Source organism: Ictalurus furcatus, chromosome 21 (genome assembly GCF_023375685.1).
Source record: "Ictalurus furcatus strain D&B chromosome 21, Billie_1.0, whole genome shotgun sequence".
In the NCBI taxonomy this organism is placed as follows: Eukaryota; Metazoa; Chordata; class Actinopteri; order Siluriformes; family Ictaluridae; genus Ictalurus; species Ictalurus furcatus.
Window position 1 is genome coordinate 14,651,348 of NC_071275.1, and position 19,848 is coordinate 14,671,195.

The 19,848-nt window shown below is 39.0% G+C and overlaps 2 protein-coding genes across 2 annotated transcripts; one reads left to right on the plus strand and one right to left on the minus strand.

The window, feature by feature from the left end:
• Positions 1-6,181: 6,181 nt before the first annotated feature.
• Positions 6,182-9,459, minus strand: LOC128625204 (acidic mammalian chitinase). Its single transcript, XM_053653357.1, has 11 exons — positions 9,425-9,459; positions 8,963-8,992; positions 8,590-8,791; positions 8,379-8,435; positions 8,136-8,301; positions 7,773-7,897; positions 7,566-7,689; positions 7,295-7,480; positions 7,075-7,197; positions 6,840-6,978; positions 6,182-6,589 (listed from the first exon to the last, which is right to left on the minus strand). The coding sequence occupies exons 1-11, from the start codon at positions 9,447-9,449 to the stop codon at positions 6,321-6,323; spliced, it is 1,446 nt and encodes a 481-aa protein (XP_053509332.1). The 5' UTR covers positions 9,450-9,459; the 3' UTR covers positions 6,182-6,320.
• Positions 9,460-17,220: 7,761 nt separating this feature from the next.
• Positions 17,221-19,820, plus strand: LOC128625205 (gastrula zinc finger protein XlCGF17.1). Its single transcript, XM_053653358.1, has 2 exons — positions 17,221-17,704; positions 17,894-19,820. The coding sequence occupies exons 1-2, from the start codon at positions 17,518-17,520 to the stop codon at positions 18,577-18,579; spliced, it is 873 nt and encodes a 290-aa protein (XP_053509333.1). The 5' UTR covers positions 17,221-17,517; the 3' UTR covers positions 18,580-19,820.
• The last annotated feature ends 28 nt before the right edge of the window (positions 19,821-19,848 follow it).

Here is a 19,848-nt window from a genome sequence, read left to right on the forward strand (position 1 = left end):
AGTCAAAGCGTGGTCAAAAAACAGGCAATGGGTCAGGTGATCTGCAAACGGGCATAAAACAGGCAAGGCAAAAGCATGTAACGAGAAACAAGAAACAAGATCAAAGACTATGAAACAAACTGCAGAACAGGGTACAAATGGTTGGTATGGTGATAACACTCAATACTTCGCAAAGAGTGAATGCCTCGAAAGTCTTTTAAACTGTGTTATGATTGTGTGTGAGATTGGATGCAGGTGTGCGTGGTTAGAATGAAAGTGAGTGTTCTGGGAATTGCTTGTTTGTAGGCCACAGTGCAGGATGGGAAATGTAGTCACTGGATTGCTGTGATATCACAGAACTGGAAAAATACACTCTCTCCCCCAGTGGTCTTGGCCCTCTGAGCAAAATGTCTTCACAGCCCCTCAGGTTCCAAATACAGGCATTGTCCGACAAGTAGCAGGTTCCTCGAGAGGCCAAGGAGCAGACATGAGGCTGGGGCTGGTTCGCCGGGTCATTAGGCATTTCTTGAGTGTAGAGCGATGTTTTCAGCGGAGCAGGAAGGTGGAGCGTTGTCCGTAGAGAAGCCAGGCATAGTGGCTTCTGATGCAGAGTAGGGAAGCAAAACGGAGCTCTTGGCTGCAACGGGATACAGAGAAACCTCCTCAGCTGAACAAGAAGGTTAAGTGGCATCCTCCGCTATATAGGGATGCTGCGTTGTATGCTCAGTCCTGCAGAGAGGCTGAGCGCCATGCTCCAGAGACTCTGCAGGCTGAACTTGGTTGGCTATGTCAGCAGACTCAGGTGTACGCAGAGTTGGACGTGACATCCACTTCAGGCATGGGCAGAACTTGGTTGGCCATGACATCAGTCTCAAACATGAGCATAACTTGGATGGTCGTGACACCAGCTTCAGGCATGAGGAGAACTTGGTTGGTCGTGACGCCAGCTTCAGGCATGAGGAGAACTTGGTTGGCCGTGTCGTCAATCTAAAGAATGAGCAGAGCTTGGTTGGCTCTGCTTGGTTGGCCACCAGACTCAGATGTACGCAGAGCTTGGTTGGCCATTTTGTCAGTCTCAAGCATGAGCAGAGCTTGGTTGGCTGTGTCGTCAGTCTCAAGCATGAACAGAACTTGGTTGGCCGTGATGTCAATCTCAAGCGTGAGCATAACTTGGTTGGCCATGTCGTCAGTCTCAAGCATGGGCAGAATTTGATTGGTCGTGACGTCAGCTTCAGGCATGAGCAGAACATGGTTTTCCGTGTCAGCAGACTCGGGCGTGAGCAAAACTTGGTTGTCCGTGTCAGCGACCTTGGACTGGAACTTAGCATGGAAGGTCACATCGTCGATCTCAGACTGGAACTTGGCGTGGAAGGTCACCTCGTCCATCTCAGACTGGAACTTGGCGTGGAAGGTCACCTTGTCAACCTTTAGCTGGAACTTGGTGTGGGAGGTCGCCTTGTCGATCTCAGACTGGAACTTGGCGTGGAAGGTCACCTTGTCAACCTTTAGCTGGAACTTGGCGTGGAAGGTCACATCGTTGATCTCAGACTGGAACTTGGCGGGGAAGGTCACATCATCGATCTCAGACTGGACCTTGGTGTGGAAGGTTACATTGTCGATCTCAGACTGGAACTTGGCATGGAAGGTCACCTCATCGATCTCAGACTGGAACTTGGCATGGAAGGTCACCTCATCGATCTCAGACTGGAACTTGGCATGGGAGGCAGTCTTTTTGACCTCAGACAGGAATTTGGCTTGGGAGGCCGTCTCTTCGACCTCGGACAGGAACTTGGCTTGGGAGGCCGTTTCGTCGACCTCAGACAGGAACTAGGCTTGAGAGGCCGTCTTTTCGACTTCGGGCAGGAACTTGGCTTGAGAGGCCATTTCTTCGACCTCGGGCAGGAATTTGGCTTGAGAGGTCATCTCGTCGACCTTGGACATGAAATTGAGTTTATGCTGGAGCTCTGGAGATGAGACAACCTCATGGGTCTCGAGCTGGGGCTCTGGGGAGAAGGTCACCATGTTGACCTTTGACTGAGGCTCTGGAGTTGAAACTACCTCGTGGGTCTCGTGCTTGAGCTCTGGAGATGAAGTCCCCATGTTGACCTCCAACTGGGGCTCTGGAGCTGAGATTACTTTGTGAGTCTTGTGCTGGAGCTCTGCAGGTGAGACCACCTTGTGGCTCTCAGGTTGGAGCTCTGGAGATGAGGTCACCACATTGACCTCTGGCTGGAGTTCTGTAGATGAGACCACCTCATGGAATTCATGCTGGAGCTCTGTGAAGGAGGTCACCACGTTGACCTCCGGCTGGAGTGCAGCAGGTGATACCACCTCGTGGGTCTCAGGTTGGAGCTCTGGAGATGAGGTCACCATGTTGACCTCTGGCTGGAGCTCTGCAGGGGAGATCACCTCGTGGATCTCAGACTGGAGCTCGGGGGCCGAGGTCACCACGTTGACCTCTGACTGCCACCCTGTTTGCCTGCATAGTGAATGGCAGGGCAGGTTTATCTGCCAGGCTGTCCCCCCCCCCCCCCCCCAAAAAAAAGATGTTCCAGGTTGGCCTTGGATTCTGGACTCCCGAACGCTGTCACAAATAATCCCACAAACTGAGTTTCTTTTTCAAGTCCACTGGATCCTGTGGCCACTAAAATCTGCACCCACTGGCAGGCTGGGCTGAAGAACCAAGACAACATGAACCTTATCCATTGCTTCTCATTGGGCTTTGGGTCTTCTAGGCTCGCAAAATAGAACTAGCATGAAAATATTCCGGATAGCCAAAAAAAAAACATTATACAGATCCGGGAGATCTATGCCAGTCCACTGGGGAAACTTGGATCGAAACCAAAGCTGGGACAGTTGCTTTCCCTAGTGTGACGTCTCCTCGGTCTTCCTGCTGCATCCATGGTGAGGTGAAGCATTCTGTCACGTAATTCGCGTAATGGAGGTTAGGACAGATGCAATTGTAGATAAGAGCTTTATTTAAAATGAGACAGGCAGACAAATCCAAATCATGAGACAAAAACGTAATCAAAAAACAGGCAATGGGTCAGGTGATCTGCAAACGGGCATAAAACAGGCAAGGCAAAAGCATTTAACGAGAAACAAGAAACAAGATCAAAGACTATGAAACAAACCGCAAACAGGGTACAAATGTTTGGTATGGTGATAACACTCAATACTTCGCAAAGCCTGAATGCCTCGAAAGTCCTTTTAAAGTGTGGTGTGATTGTGTGTGAAACTGGAGGCAGGTGTGCATGATTAGAATGAAAGTCAGCGTTCCAGGAATTGCGGTCAATGGTGGCCATTTTTGTAGGCCACAGTGCAGGATGGGAAATGTATTCAATGGTTTGCTGTGATATGACAGCTGGTATATGCTGGGTGAATCTGATAGATACCACCTCTGCTGGATGGATTCTTTTGGTGGCTGGATTGTTGGAGGTCTTCAGTCTCATCTGGTTATATGATCAATATAAAATTTTTAAAATGATTTGTTGTTTAAAAGAACTTATGACTTTGCACTGATCAGTTTAATTCAGAGCTGATATACTGCTTTCAGGTGGTAAACCGGTTCATCCAAGACATTGAAATGATGATTGGGACCAAGAGCACCCTCTTCTGGATGCGGTGGAGGGCTTGCTGGCTTTTCATCACTCCTGCTGTTCTCCTTGTGTGTATAATATGCAACCTATAGAAACTTTTATTCAAATGTTAATAATAATAATAATAATGTTTTTGAAAGATTGTCAAGTTTGCCTGAGACAAAACATGTACTGCTTCATGTCCTCCAGGTCATTCTAGTCCAATCAGTGTACACATTCACTGCTCCCACATATGGCTCAGTGGAATATCCACAGTGGGGCATTGCTCTGCACTGGTGTATGACTGCCTTCTGCCTCATGTGGATCCCAATTGTGGCTGTCTGGAAGATAATGAAAGCCAGTGGAAGCTTTTGGCAGGTAGGACAGGAACTTCTTGTGTGTGTTTGAAAATGAGGATGCAACAGTACTCCAAATAGTAATAATAATAATAATAATAATAATAATAACAACAACAACAACAAAAATAATAATAATAATAAAACTGTATCACTTTAAAAGCCATATGTGGTAGCTTTAGTACTAAAATATATCTGATAAATATAATACACTAGAATACTATTGTCAACATCATGTAAAGCAGTACTACTGAGCTCTATCTTAGATACCACAAAGATATTTGATGTATATGAGTATTTCCTTACAGCGGCTCAAATTAACATCCTCACCCACTGAAGACTGGGATCCTTACTTGGAATGCCACAGGACTGACCGCTATATTCGCAGACAGATAAAAGACACAAATGTCTTTGTAATCTCAAACCAAAACACAACCAGATTATAAGATAGTTAAATTTTGCATTTGTTTTAGTCAGTTACATCTATATGTTAACGTTAAATTGGCAATGCTTTGTGGATGGTACAGTATCATTAGACCTTAAAGCACAGTAGTGCTCAGTGCCAATTTATCATCTACACCTGCCATGTAGCTCACTTAATATGTATAGTGTTACAATTACTGACTGCAGTTGTCAGCCACATCTACAAATGTCCATCATTGGAATGGGACCACCATAGGACCATCTTTAGCCCCTCATCAATGTTCAGTTTATGACATCAGGACTGTTGTTAGGTGGATATTTTTGTTTGGCAGGTTATGCTGCATAGCCTGATCGGCAAAAACATCCACTAACATGCCACCACCATTTTAGCGTCTGTGCTATGTTGAGGGTGCTCCACCACCCACATAATATCTGCTCATCAGAAACAAATCTGTACATCAGAAACAAATCTGTACCTAATATATACCCCTACAGTATATGGTAGTCTTATCTAATAAACTGACAAGTGAGTGTATTCATCATTAATAATTCCTCTAATTTGGGACTATAATTGTGTTAGTAAGGAATCAAATACAACAGCTTTACCTCTGTTAAACGCTGATACTGGAGACTCCTTCCATAAATGTTGAATAAATGTCTCCAAGCTTAATCTTAGCAATGATTAGACTTTTTCTTTGATAAATAGCAACACATTTTTTCAGTACACAAATCAGTGTGACAAATCAGAAACTGTTACTTTAGAAAAATCTGTGAGTTGCCTTTCAGATGGAAATACTGTCAGAGCCATGTTTTTATTAAGTTAATCAAAACCTTCTGATCAAGCTGATCAGATTCAAGAATAAAGTTTTATCATGTTTAAGTACAATTAATCATAAAAACATCCGATATTCATTAATGAGGTTTCAAACAAAATATCTCTAATAGCACTTATCATTGCTTAGTGCTTATGGCAACAGGTATTTGCCATAAGCTCAATCTGATACAGTTCCCATCTGTGATGCTGTATTGTTTTTACTGAGAACCAACAGTCAAGTCTTTCCTTGTTCTACAATGTATATACTGAATGTCAAGCTTCTATTTAACTTACTTGTTAAGATTTTTTTATTTATTTATTTTTTTTTGAGTTCTGGAATTGAATGTTTTCATGATATTAAAACTGTTTACTGTCATTTCTGTTTTGAATCATTAGCATAAAAACACTATAATTTGCCTTTTGTAATAAAATTGTAACAAATCTGTTTCTTTCATTTGCATTGGATATGACCTATATGAAATCAAGTCCTATAGTCTCCTTCAGACTCATTAGTGTATGTGTACAAGTATTGATTTTGTTGACCAGCATGTTTGATCACAATTAAAAGCTTTGGTGGAAGAAATGTTATTGCAAGCTCCTTGAGGATCCTTTTCTAATGTGGGCTATGCTGCATCACTCTCCACTGCATAGATTAATCTGATGGCTGTGAGTGGCAAGTAATACACATGCCATTAGAAATCAGGGCTTCATCCCAAAACACACTGTACACACTTTGTTCTGACATACTATTTAGTATGGTAATACATCGCATGTGCATCGTTATACCAGTCGCTGATGCGATGATCTGCAAGATCAAAACACAGTACAAAGGGGATGATAGAGAGCTAGCTGTCTAATGCTTGCTAGATAGCTACAACACAAGGCTCTGTTGAAGTGTAAAGGTGCATCTTTGCTATTATCTGTCAGCATGCTGATCGCTCAGGCCTGCTCTGTGCATCTCTAAGACCGATAGTAGCTAATAACAGGATTTTCAGTCCAACTCATAGCAGCTTTTTTCTTTCTTTTTTTTGACCAAACAGATGAAACCACAAGTGCAGTTTATTTTGCTGGTTTATTTTTATTTCAGAATATCAATGAACATGACTAAAGACCACTCAGATCAATCAAGACAAGAGCAGTTTATAAGCACTCAGATTTATGAACTTGGATTTAAGACCAGTTGCAGCAAGAGCAGCTAGCTTCAAAGACCAGGCCAGTGGCACAGTGTTCCAAGTAGGCCTTGCCACTGTCGCAGTTGTAGAACTGGTTCGTATTGCTGGGGTTGGGGTAAAGTCCATTAGCCTTGCCAGCACAGAAGCCGCTGCCACCGCTTGAGCCACTGCTGCTACCACCACTGCTACCACCACTAGGAGGAGCAGGGGCAGCAGTAGCTGGGGCAGGAGTGACAGGGGGTAGAGGCTGGGCAGGAGCTGAGCAACCTAGAAGAGGAAGAGCATCAGATAAATTAATGAGATTGCATGTCGGCTAGTGTGTGTGTGTGTGTGAGAGAGAGAGAGAGAGAGAGAGAGAGGGGGGGGGAGAGGGAGAGAGAGATTCAGTATTCTTTACTAGATTTTAGTAATAATATATGTAGAACCCAGGTTGGAGATACAGGATGTGCAGAAATAGGGTTAATTCATGAGTTAAATTGACTCTAACTAGAAAAATAGTTAGACTTGTTCAACTCACTCTGTCCAGTTCCCAGGCCACTCTTGATAGTGTTGATCAGAGGGTATTTTCCCTGGTTGCAGAAGGTGCCACTGAAGTCATCCAGGTCCAGAGACCACACCATAGCACCTCCAAAGTTGTTTTTCTTCAACCAGTCAATCTATAGGATTTTGAAAGTGTATTCACCAACTATGTATGATCTAAACCTTCTTTTGACAACTCTGTCGACGTTTAGAGCCATGTGAATAGAAAATACCTTGATCTGGAAGCTCTTGATGTTGTCATAGCCAACCCAAACGTTCTGGCTGTTGTAGGCATATGGCACATCCTGAGGGGTATCCCAAGCCTGAGTGGCTCCTTGAGACAGGAAGGTACAGATCTGGAAAGAGAGGATTAGATTAAAATCTGAGATCAAGCCAAATCTGTAATTGTAGGATAGAATGTCAAAGCACTTTACAAGATTTCTTGATTCTCACCTCATAGTAAGCCCAGAATCCACTTTGCCTGGAGTAAGGTCCAGCAGGTCCAGGTCCAGCAGTGGGAGCTCCCACACCAGTATTGGCAGAGCTAGCCAGCATGAAGGTGTGTCCATAGGTGGGGAATCCAACCAGCAGCTTCTCGGCAGGAGCACCATTGCTCTTCCAGTAGTTCATAGCATAGTCCTGAAGTGGTAGAGAAAGGAATTTAGATCTCACCAGAAATCAGACATATTACTATTTAATGTGTTTGGTATTGAGGTACACTTACCACATTGAAGTAGATGTAAGATCCCTGGTCAGCTGGTCCACTGTACAGAGGGCTGTTCTCTCCAGTCTGCTGCTCCCAAGACCCATGGAAGTCATAGGTCATGACATGGAAGTAGTCCAGAACCCTGTGGAAGACAGATATAGAGGTCAACTTACAGGATAAACTGTTGATTCTCTGTCAAAATAACTAAAAGGACTCTATACGAACTGGCCAATCTGGGCAATCTGGTATCCAGAGTCGATGGTACCCTTGCCAGCGGAGACAGCAGCAGTCAACAAAAGACGAGGACGGTTGGTCTTTGTGCCCTCAGCCACAAAGGCAGCCATCATTTCCTATTGAAAACAGATTTGGCAATGTCAGTAAACAGCAAGGAGAAAGGAGAGTAAAAACAGTCTCATATGAGATTGGTAAAATAACAGAAATCTATTGGCCGGAAACTAATGCAAAATGACTATAACTTTTAAATAGAGCAATAAAAATAGATTTATATGAATCTGTCTGGTTAAAGCCCAAGAGCTTCTCACATTGAAACCTACATGTTTGTGGGCTGTTTTACATGCCAGTGAATACCTGAACCAGGGTGGTGTAGAGCTGTTTGTCCTGAGGAGGACTACCACGGGAACCAGGATACTCCCAGTCAATGTCCAGACCATCAAACTCATACTGCCTCAGGAAGGTAATCACAGAGCTGATGAAAGTCTGACGGGTAGCAGAGGTGGCCACCATAGCAGAGAACCTAAAATAATAAAGAATTGAGTAAGTGACCAAGCTGCCTTTTACACTGTTTGAATTGGGTCACAAGACTTTACATACTTAGCAGTGCCAAAGTTCCAGCCGCCGATAGCCAGAAGGGTCTTCAGGTTGCTATTCCTGTTGAGAACATAAGGAACATTTAAGTTTCCTATCTTAAGCAAAACATGTATGTACACAGCAGGGGAAAAAATGCTTTAACTTTTAGAATTAGAAATACTTAAGTTTAACCAAACAGCCCAGTTGGATATCAAATCAAAATAAATCAACATACTGGTTCTTCAAAGCCTGGAACTCTCCGTAAAGCTTCACATCATCCCACTCATAGGTTGCAATCTCGTTGTTGTTCATACCAGCAAAAGCATAGATCAGATGGTCACACAGGCATGGGTCAACGTTGGTGGGGAAGTACTTTCCTGCTCCAGGTCTGTACTGTCCCCAGTTGGTGAAGTAACATGACAGGATGTAGGAGGATCCTAGGTAATAATAATAATAATAATAATAATAATAATAATAATAATAATAAAAATGAAATAAATAAAATAATAATAATAATAATAATAATAATAATAATTAGATGGTAAGGGATTTTTGTAGTTGTTAGATTTACCATATATAAAGAGAAAATTACGTATCTGGATGCTTACCTAGCTGCACGTGCAGCAGGAGAGCCAGTCCTGGAAATAAAATTAAGACACTTTACATCTCAACATATTCTGACATAATTCCACAATTCTTCCACATATTGTATGCTGTGAAATATATCAATAGGGTAAAAACATAGGTAGCAATAAATTGACACTAGACTAAGTGTAATATTATAATTTTCTTTATTTGTCTATGTTGTACTATATAATTGTGAGCAATACTCAAGCATACTATTCTAAATAACAAAATACAGAGATATAATATAAATGTATTATATAGAGATATACTATAGATACAGCATATATCTTGCATCTGAGTATATATGTTAGGTTTGACAACATTAGAAGCAACAAAAAGTTTTATATCTGTGCCATTTATTTTTCTAGATATTTCAGTCACAAATATTCTATTCTAAAATGTTGTGGTAAAGAAAGAAAAGGCATGCTGAGGGTCCAACTCACCAACACAAATCAGAAGCTTGCCCATGGTGCCTATGTACAATTCACAAGAAGGATCTACTCCTTTATATACCCCCAACCAACACTACTTTCTTCATTTCATTCTCTTTGACTTGTTTGCCCAGACTAAAATGTAATAGCTGTCAGCACTTTGGTAGAGATTAAACAAAGATAAGTTGTTCAAAATTTCTTTATCTGCCTTTGTGTTCAAGTACTGTGTATTAAATGAGTATCATGAGTACATAGAAGGTCACAAATAAATTCTAATGTAGTTTATTTTCCATGTCATACAGAAAGAAAATTGACCTGCAATTCAAATGTGTATTTGTGCAATTCAGTGTGCAATTCAAAGTTCTTTACCAGCACTGATTTAAAAAAAAAAAAAAATTATTGTCAAAACTAACTGATATACTGTAAGACAATATGAGGACTTAAAAAAAAATCTATGTTTTGATTTTGGGTGTTAAATATTGATTTACTTCTTTAAAAATACTGAAAGTAAAAAAAGACCATGAAAAACACATTTTAAAGTCTCTTCTATATAAAACAGACATTAATTATAAAGATGCTAGGTCACAATTTATACATTGTCATAGTATTCTCATTTTATGATGAGAATTCTTACTTGCATGTACAGTATTTTGCTCATGGCGTTCCTCTTTCTCTTCTCTTCTTTGTTTCATATCTGTTCAAATAATCTTATTTATTTACAGTGATTTCAGAAAGTATTCAGACATTTACATGTTTTACACTTTATTGTGTTGTGGATTTAATTTTGACTGGATATAATTGACATTTTTACCCATCAATACACGTAGTCTCTCCTAATGATGAAGGGAAAACATGTTTTTAGTGATTTTCAAAAATGTATTAAAAATATCAAACACTGAATTCTCTTATTCACAAAAGAATTCAGACCCTTTTTCAATACTTTGTAGAAGCCCATTTGAAAGCAACGACAGCTACAGGTCTTCGTGGATACATCTCTACAAGCCTGGATTTGGTCAGTTCTTTGAGATCCTCTCAAGCTTCATCAGATTGGGTGGCGAGTGTCTGTGAACTGCCCTTCAGGTCTCTCCACAGATGTTAGATGGAATTTAACTCTGGGCTTTGGCTGGGCTACTCAAGGGCATTCAGAGACTTGCCCCAAAGCCACTTCAGTGTTGCTTTTCTGTATGCTTAGGGTCATTGTTTTGTTGAAAGGTGAACTGTTGCCCCAGTCTGAGTTTGCGTGTGATCTGGAGGAGATTTTCTTCAAGGATGTTCCTGCATTTGGCCGCATTGATCCGTCCCTCAGTTGTTACCAGAATCCCTGTCCCTGCCATTGAGAAGCACCCTCATAGCATGATGCTGCCACAACCATGTTTCACTCTATGGATGGTATTATCCAGGTGATGTGTCGTGCTTGTTTTTCACCAGACATAGTTTGGTGTTCTGCCCAAAGAGTTTAATTTTCATTTTATCAGACCAGAGAATCTTTTTCCACAGGTTGCATGTCCTTTATGCTGTCATATGCCTTTTACTCAACAGTGGCTTCTGTCTTGCCATGCTGCCATGAACACCCAATTTATGGAGTGCTACAGAGATGGTTGTTTGTCCAACAGGTTCTCCCATCTCTGCACAAGACTTTTGGCACTCTTTGAGAGTGATTGTTGGGTTCTTTCTTACCTCTCTGACCAAGACCCTTCTTTCCTAGATGCCCAATTTTCACCTCTAGAAAGGTTCAAGGTTGTGCCACACTTCTTCGATTTCAAAATTATTGTGGCCACTGTGGTCCTGGGAACACTCAAAGCCTTAGAAATTGATTTATATCCTTGCCCTGATTTATGCCTTGCCCCAATTTGATTGCGGCAATCCACAGACAGTTTGTTGGACTTCATAGCTTGGTTTTTGTCCCAACAGTACAGTGTATATTGTGGACCCTTATAGACTCTGGTGTATGCCTTTCCAAACGATGTCAAATCAATTCATATCGCATCAACTGGATTCCACTTGGGTTCTAGACACATATCAAGGATAATTACAGCAAACAGGATGTAGTTTACAACACGCATGCATTTAATGTAAACTAAGTAAAAATAAATTTAATTTAATTTAAAATTAATGCATAAATTTAATGTAAATAAAGTAAATTTAGAACTACTACTTATTTGTACTTTGTGTACACTACGAAATTTTGTATATTAAAGGTCATTGTGCTGTTAAAGCACACATGTATAAACCCGGAAATGATAAACTTATCCATTAAAGATTAAGTGTTTTAAATATCAGCTTATCAAATTATAAAAGTGCTTAAAATTATACAGCAGGTCTGACTTATGCACTGAGTAAATAAAAGGTAAATGTGTAATCTAAAATGATAAAATGCATATCTAAATATGGAAAAGTATAGTCACTAAAAATGGAAAGTAAATGCAAGCAGATTTGTATCCGAAATGTATATATTTATGTAACGTTGCTTTGTGATAATGTCCACTGTTTAAAGTGCTATACAGTACAAATAAAATGTAATTGAATTGAAGCAGATTTAATTTAAGAAAATACAGAGACTTAAAAAAAGTCTGTCACGCATACTGGGCTCTGAGGACTACAGGTTTTGATGTAAACAAATGCATGGTTATTTTTATTTTATAAATTACCTAAGGATAAAGGGTTCATGAGAAGTATAATTATTTAGGAAATAAAAATACAGACAGGTGAAAAATTAAAGCAAAAAACAGTGGCTCTGTTATGCTTTGGGAGACATTTTGCTGGTATGGCTTGGGCTCACTTAGAGAGAAGACTTACTAAAAATCAATACAAAGTTCTTCTGATTACATTTATTCTGTGATGAAACAGTTCTATCCTGATGGGAGTCATCACTTCCAGCATGACTCCACCCCCATTCACAATACATGAGGGTTCATTAAATGGTTTAATGAGGATGAAAATGATTCAAATCATATGTTATGGCCTTCACAATAACCAGATTACAACCATATTGAACACGTATTGGAGATTTCCAGCTGAACTGTTAGACTGCATTCTATACCTCCATCATCAAAATATCACTTGAGGGAATATCTTTTGGAAGAGTGGTGTTCATCACACCAGTATTGTTCCAGACATTTGTAGAATACACGGCAAGGATGATGAAGCTCTGCTGGTTGCTTGTGGTGGCCCAAACACTTTAATAAGACACTTTATGTTGGTTTCCCTTTAATTTGTCTATTTTTTTTTTGTTGTTGTTGTTGGTTGGGTTTTTTGCTTGGCTAAAAATGAATGTTCAATTGCCATAGCAAATGTACTGTGGTATTTATTTATTTATTTATTTATTTATTTATTTATTTATTTTACCACAACAGAGGGAAGGAACCAGATATTTAAATAAATCTTGGTCTATGACTGGAGCTCTACTCTTTGTGTATACTGTAGCTACATAATTTTACCATGGAAAACAATTATGGCTTAGGAATGTCCAGTCATGTCCATAAGTATTCGGACTTTGACTACATTTTTGCAATTTTGTCTCTGTATACCACCACAATAGATTTGAAATGAAGAAATTAAGATGTGCTTGAAGTGCATATTTTTAGTTTTAATTCAAGGGGTTTAACAAAAAAAATGCATTAACCCTTTAGGAATTACTGCCATTTTTTACAGAGTCCCTCCATTTTCATATGCTCAAAATATTTGAACAATTGGCATGTTTCCTTGTTATTTCATGACAAATTAAGGAGATAAAAGGTCTGGAGTTGGTTCCAAGCATTGAATTTGCATTTGGTAGCTGTTCATGGGAACGCTCAATATGCAGTCCAAAGAGTTGTTGATGCAAGTGAAGGAGGCCTTCATTAGGCTGAAAAAACAAAGCAGGCCCATCAGAGACATAGAAACTTTAGGAGTGGCCAAATCAACAATTTGGAACATTCTTAAAAAGAAGGAATGCATTGGCGAGCTCAGCAACACCAAAAGGTCTGGAAGACCACGAAAGACAGCAAGTGGATGATCGCAGAATTCTTTCCTTGTTGAAGAAAAACCCCTTCACAACATCTAGCCAAGTCAAGAACACACTTTGTTCAATTACTTTTGAGCCTGTAAAAATGTAGGGACTCTGTAAAACAATGGCTTGCATGCATACATGCTCTCCTCATGTCCACTTGAATTTCCTCTGGGATCTCTGTTTCCTCCCACCTCCCAAAATGTGCTGATAGATGGAGTGACTAAGCTAAATTTCTTTAGGTATGAATGAGTGTGTGAATCTATGAGGGTGTATTCCCACCTCATGCAGAGTGTTCCCAGGATTGCTTTGGATCCACCTCAACCATGACTTGGATAAAGCAGTAACCGAAGAGTTACATTCATGAATGAATGAATGAATGAATGAATTGTAACTTGACCCATGCTATGGGTTTGTAGAAAATCAAGTGGCATCATTTTGTAGTTTCAGTGACTCGCTCCACACTGTATGATGAACTCAACTTGAAATATCTGTTTAGCGTTATCCAAACATCTGATAAAAATGTGTGTCTATTTTACTATGTTAAAAACAATTATTTCTTTTTAATTTTATCATGCTTTGGAGAAAAATGTCAAAGCAAATATAATGGTCATTTAAAATGGATAGTAATGGCAAGGAAGCCAACCCATATGTTCTTATGTTTGGGTCAAACTCTATAGTCCACTTTAAAGTGGAAATAATACTTTTTTTTCCTTGCAACTTTATTTGCTTTACTCAATTTTTCTAAAGAACTTGAAAATTTATACATTTATAATAAAGTTTCTTTTCGGTCAAGAGCCAAAACTGCATCCAAAATGATTGGACTTTGCACTATGGCTACCAAACTGTAAGCAATCTTATGATTTGTCAGTGAACAATGTGAACATTCAGCAAAAGATTTTCACTGATATTCAGTAAGCAGCTCTATTGTTGTAAGGAACTTCCAGAACAGGGAGCCAAGCCAGTTTTCCTCTTGCGCAAGTTAACGTAATTATAAACTGCAGACTGAAATCACTAATGAACTGAACTCAAGAAAAGAGATGTGCGCATTTGTGAAATTCACATCTGTAATGATCCGGCATATTAGGATTTCTGTATGGAAACAGGAAATCACATGTGACTCAATAATTGTTACTTAGGTGGATGTGGCAAATGCTGCATTAAGGCCTACAGAATAAATATATCCTGGATGTCTAACTGAATCTACAATTCTGTTAGACTATTGGGAACCACTAAAATCATTCAATCCTTTTCTGAAAATGTTGAAGCCATTAGTTCAATGCAACTTTTTTCCCACCAGGTAGATGAAAAGGACTAAATAAATGAAATGTTCAGACACACCATTTTAATTAAAAGCATTTTCACATGTAGCTGCCAATTTAGCAGACTCTACCTAATGATGATTCTTCCATACTTCATACAACTACACAGGCATACAGTACTAATACAAGACTTGGTTTCCAAAAGATAACTCACTGAAAAGCTATAAAGTATGTTTTCCACAAGATGGCAATGAGGACCAGTCACCTACTCATAACCTACTGTACTGTAGATAGAAAGCAGAAAGGAAAGAATTCCTTTTAAAAGTTGGAGAGAACATGTTATTACATAAAATACATTTTACAGAGAAGTTTAGGAGAACAGTGTATCTCGTGTAGCTGGTATATTCCGGTATCTAAAATGTAGTAAGTTGTTTGATGTTTTTTTTTTTTTTTTTAAATCAACTATTTGTTATTTGTTTTTGTTTTTATCCAGCAAGTGGTGGTAATGCACCAATCTGGTGTTTACCAACCTCCGGAAAACTTGAAAAGAAGAAGAAAAAGAAGAGGAGGAAGAAGATGATGATGATGATGATGATCCCATAGAGTTCAAATATATGGATTATCCATAATTTCATTCTGCATTGTAGATTCTACCCAGTTAACCACTTCCTCAAAAAACTACAGTAATTTATTGACATAAAGTGTTCTTTCTCTGATTCACACCCTGAAACTATTACTTGTCGGCACACACATAAACTGTGGGAAGACATTAACACATTCATAGACTTTTCCCTTTACTTCAAATGCATTACATTTGGTTACTACTCATATCACAATACAAAATATAATACTGTTTCCTTATAAATTTGATTCTATACATAAGTAAATTGAATATCCATAAATGTAAATTCTCAAACAAACTTTCTTTCATAAAAAAATGTTTGTTTGTTGTTTGAGAATTTACATTTATGGATATTCAATTTACTTATGTATAGAATCAAATTTATAAGGAAACAGTAAACAAACATTTTTTTATGAAAGAAATAGTAATTTACATTCATAAAACATCTATAAATAATAATAATAATAATAATAATAATAATAATAATAATAATAATAATTTACACATACCTCACCATGTCACAGCCAGTAGCTGCACTGGCTTCCCATCCATGCTCATATTGATCTTAAAACTCTCATTTTAACATATAAAGCAGTTCATGGCATTGCACCAGAGTATATATTCAGTGTTGTTGCACCCTACACTCTTTGTTCTTCCAATTCATTTGCACTTCACCAACCCTCCTGCAAACTTAAGTCTATGGGGGAAAGAGCTTTCTCTTTCAGAGGCCCTAAGCTATGGAATACTGTTCTTTTACTATTAGAAATGCCCCAGCCTTGGATTGTTTTAAGAAGTTACCTAAGACCCATTTATTTAAGGTAGTTTTAAAATATTTATTAATATTAGTTTTATCTGTGGTTGCTGTTGTATGTTGTATTTTGTGTTAAATCTTTTATTTTTTTACATTTTTGGTATGGTGGTTGCTGTTGTATGTTATGTGTTTATTAAATCTTACAGCACTTTGAGTGTAATAAAAGCACATTATAAATGAAATGTATTATTAAAACTTTAGCAGTCTACATGTGTTTTCTTTTTTATAAATACTATTTTTTATGTGTGTATTTATTGTGTGTTTGATTAATGAATGGAATGCATCACTCTGGACTGTCCTTGTTGCATAAATGATAATGATAATAATAATAATAATAAGAAGAAGAAGAAGAAGAAGAAGAAGAAGAAGAAGAAGAAGAAGAAATTCAGAAAGGAAATTTCATTTTAAAACTTTAACAGAACAACGTATGCTACACTATATGCCCAAACATTTATGGACACCTGAGAATCACACCTGTATTTGCTTGTTGAACATCCCATTCAACATTTAGTACCCACTTTGCTGTAATAACCTGCACTCTTCTGGTAAGGCTTTCCACTAGATTTTGGAACATGGCTGTGGGGATTTGTGATCATTCAGCCACAAGAGCATTAGTGAGATCAGGCACTGATGTTGGGCGTGGAGGTCTGGTGTGCAGTCAGCATTCAAATTCATCCCAAAGGCATTCAGTGGGGTTGACATCCTAGCTCTGTGCAGGCCGCTCAAGCTTTTCCATTACGACCTTGGCAAACCATGTCTTGTCTTGTCTTGGACTTCGCTTTGTGCACAAGGGCACTGTCTTGCTGGAACACGTTTGGGCCTCTTAGTTCCAGTGAAGTGAAATTGTAATGCTACAGCATACAAAGACATCCTATCTTCCCTAATAATGTGCTTCCAACTTTGCGACTACAGTTTGGGTAAGAACCACGTACGGGTGTGATGGTCAGGTGGTTTGGCCAAATAGTGTACACTAGTGGTCACCAACACTGTTCCTGGAGATCTATCTTCCTGAAGACTTTAGCTCCAACCATAATCGTGCCCATCTAACCATTGCTTGAAGAAGTTCTTGATCAACTAAAACAGGTGTGTTAGATTTTGATTGGAGATTAAATTTTGAGGAAGGTAGATCTCAAGAAAGAATGTTGGTGTACATTATAACATGAAATATATTTTACAGAGAAAGGCAAGAGAACAAGAAGTCCCGGATATACTCCAATAGCCTATCTTGGAGAAATTTTGTTATGTAGGTAGTTAGTTAGTTTCACTTTTCCGTTTGTTTTTTCAGTTTAAAAAAAATGCTTGGTCACTCTCTACACCAGTAGGTGGCGGTAACGAGCGAATGTAGTGTTTGCTAACCGCCTTGAAACTAGAAGAAGGAGAAGCAGAAGAAAAGATTCAGTCGTCAGCAAAGTGACTCGGTCTAAAATGAACAATTTGGACAGTTTGAATACGTTTTTGACAGATCGCTTAATGACAGTCGCTGGAGAGATATTCCAAGTGTTTAAAGACGCGTTTAGTGAATATCAGTGTGAAATAGAGCGAATGAAAGAGGAGAACCGGTGTCTAAGAGAAGCGCTGGCTGAAATATACAACAGTGTTCAAGAGCGAGCAGGTACACACTTATTATAACTAATTATAGTGATATACAACATGAGGCAGGATTTTAACATTTGTTCATAAAATCCATAATTCACCTTAAACATCTTTAATAACGAACTGAATCTGTATTTACCTTCTATATCAACTCTTTGCACATGTTCATCTTGCCTGTTAATAGTAAATGATCTCTGTTTGTATGCAGAGAAGCACAGTTTAAACCAGAGAGCCCTGAACACTGACACCTGCGACATACAAGTGAAACTGGAATTAGAAGCGAGTCCATCTGATCCACAACAGTCTCAGAGTCATCCACCCAGAGGCACGCCAAAGCATGATCATACTGTTCATGATCTGGACCCAGAATCGAGTTTTTCAGAGAAAACTGGGCTCAGGGATGAAAACGAGGACAGCAGCAGCAGCAGCAGCCTACACACAGGCTCATCGGTCACGGTCAAGGCAGAGCCGTGTGCATCTCAAAATGTCTGCTTTGCAGAAGTTAAAAACGAAGCTGAAGGCGATCAGGCAAGAGACCAAGAAGAACCTCTTTCCTGCACTTATTGCGACCAAACATTCACTGAGGTTCCTCAGCTAGCGTCACACGTGCAGAGTCACATGGCATTGTTTACCTGTGAGGTCTGCAGAAAGTCCTTCAAGCAGAAAGGAACGCTGAAAACGCACATGATCGTGCACCAGAAAGAAAGACCTTTTGCCTGTGGGTATTGTATAAAGCGGTTCAAGCTGAAAAGTCACCTGAAAGAGCACGAGAGGATACACACGGGTGAAAAACCTTTCAGCTGCCCGGTGTGCATGATGTCTTTTACTCGCTCCAATCCTATGAAGATACACCTTCGGAATCATCATCGGGAACAGATATTACTCGATCAGTAGAGCAAGAATCAAGGCTGGAAATATTAGACGTGTGGATAAATTCCACTGTCAGTTCATCTGTTGTTTCTTTTGTTACTTTGACGGTCTTTACTAAGGCACCTCAGCGGCTAAATTTAATATCCTCATAGTTCTGCTGAATATAACAAAAGTACTAATTATTTGTTCTACATGCTTAACTACTGGTTATTCGTTCATTATTCTGATTATTGTCTGCTTGCCCCCCACACTAAATAAATACCAGTCTTATTTACTATCTGAGTCTGAATTCTACTGATCAACATATTTTATCCTGGAGACTGAACTTTTCACATTTTGTATGGTTTTTATAGAGAACTGAAAGTGGATGATGTACACCAATGGTCACTAACCCTGTTCCTGGAGATCTGCCTTCCTGAAGACTTTAGCTCCAACCATAATCGTGTCCAGCTGACCATCTGAACATTGCCTTAAGAAGTTCTTGATCAACTAAAACAGGTTTGTTTGATTTTGGTTGGAGATGAAACCTGCAGGAAGGTAGATCTCAAGGAAGAGGGTTGGTGACCATGGGTGTACACTTTATTAAACATTAAACCAATGCGTCTGATTTTTTTAATTTATTATTTTTAGTAATGAATAGAGGATTTCGTTTTAAATGTGATTTCTGTTGCTTTAGTAAGTACATTCTTTTCAGTGGTGACAATGGAGTATGATGCTCCAAAAGTACAAATACAAAATGTATGCAGTTTGCATGTTGTATGTAAAATAGAGGGTATGATTTAAAAACAAATATGAAAAAAGGAAGCATTTAACCATTATTTAAACTGAAATAAATCATTCAACAAGTCAAATCTTTGTGTTTCATTACAAATGAATTTACTATGTTGAGTCATTGGGATCAAGAAAACAGCTATCCACTGTCAAATATTCACAGACATGAAAAAGGATATCAATAGATATCAAAGTGGTTAATAAATACATACTCAGACCAACTGTACAAACAGAGATTTGAAAAAGTTGGGGAGAAAATCTGAAACGATCATCTGGATTCATCCTTGAAATAAAAACGGATTCAAGTCCAAATTTATTGTAGTCACAAATGTCATTTTGACTGTTTCACTGTTTATATCTACAATATTTGTGTGCATTTTTGTTTAACTGTGATAATAAAGCAGCTTCTACAAAACCCAGTTCAGATTAAATGTAGTTATTTTCTTGACTGGTAAGAGGATTTTAAATTAATGATTTACTGTACACTTCACTGAATGAACCCCATGTGCGCTGCTTCGCGTT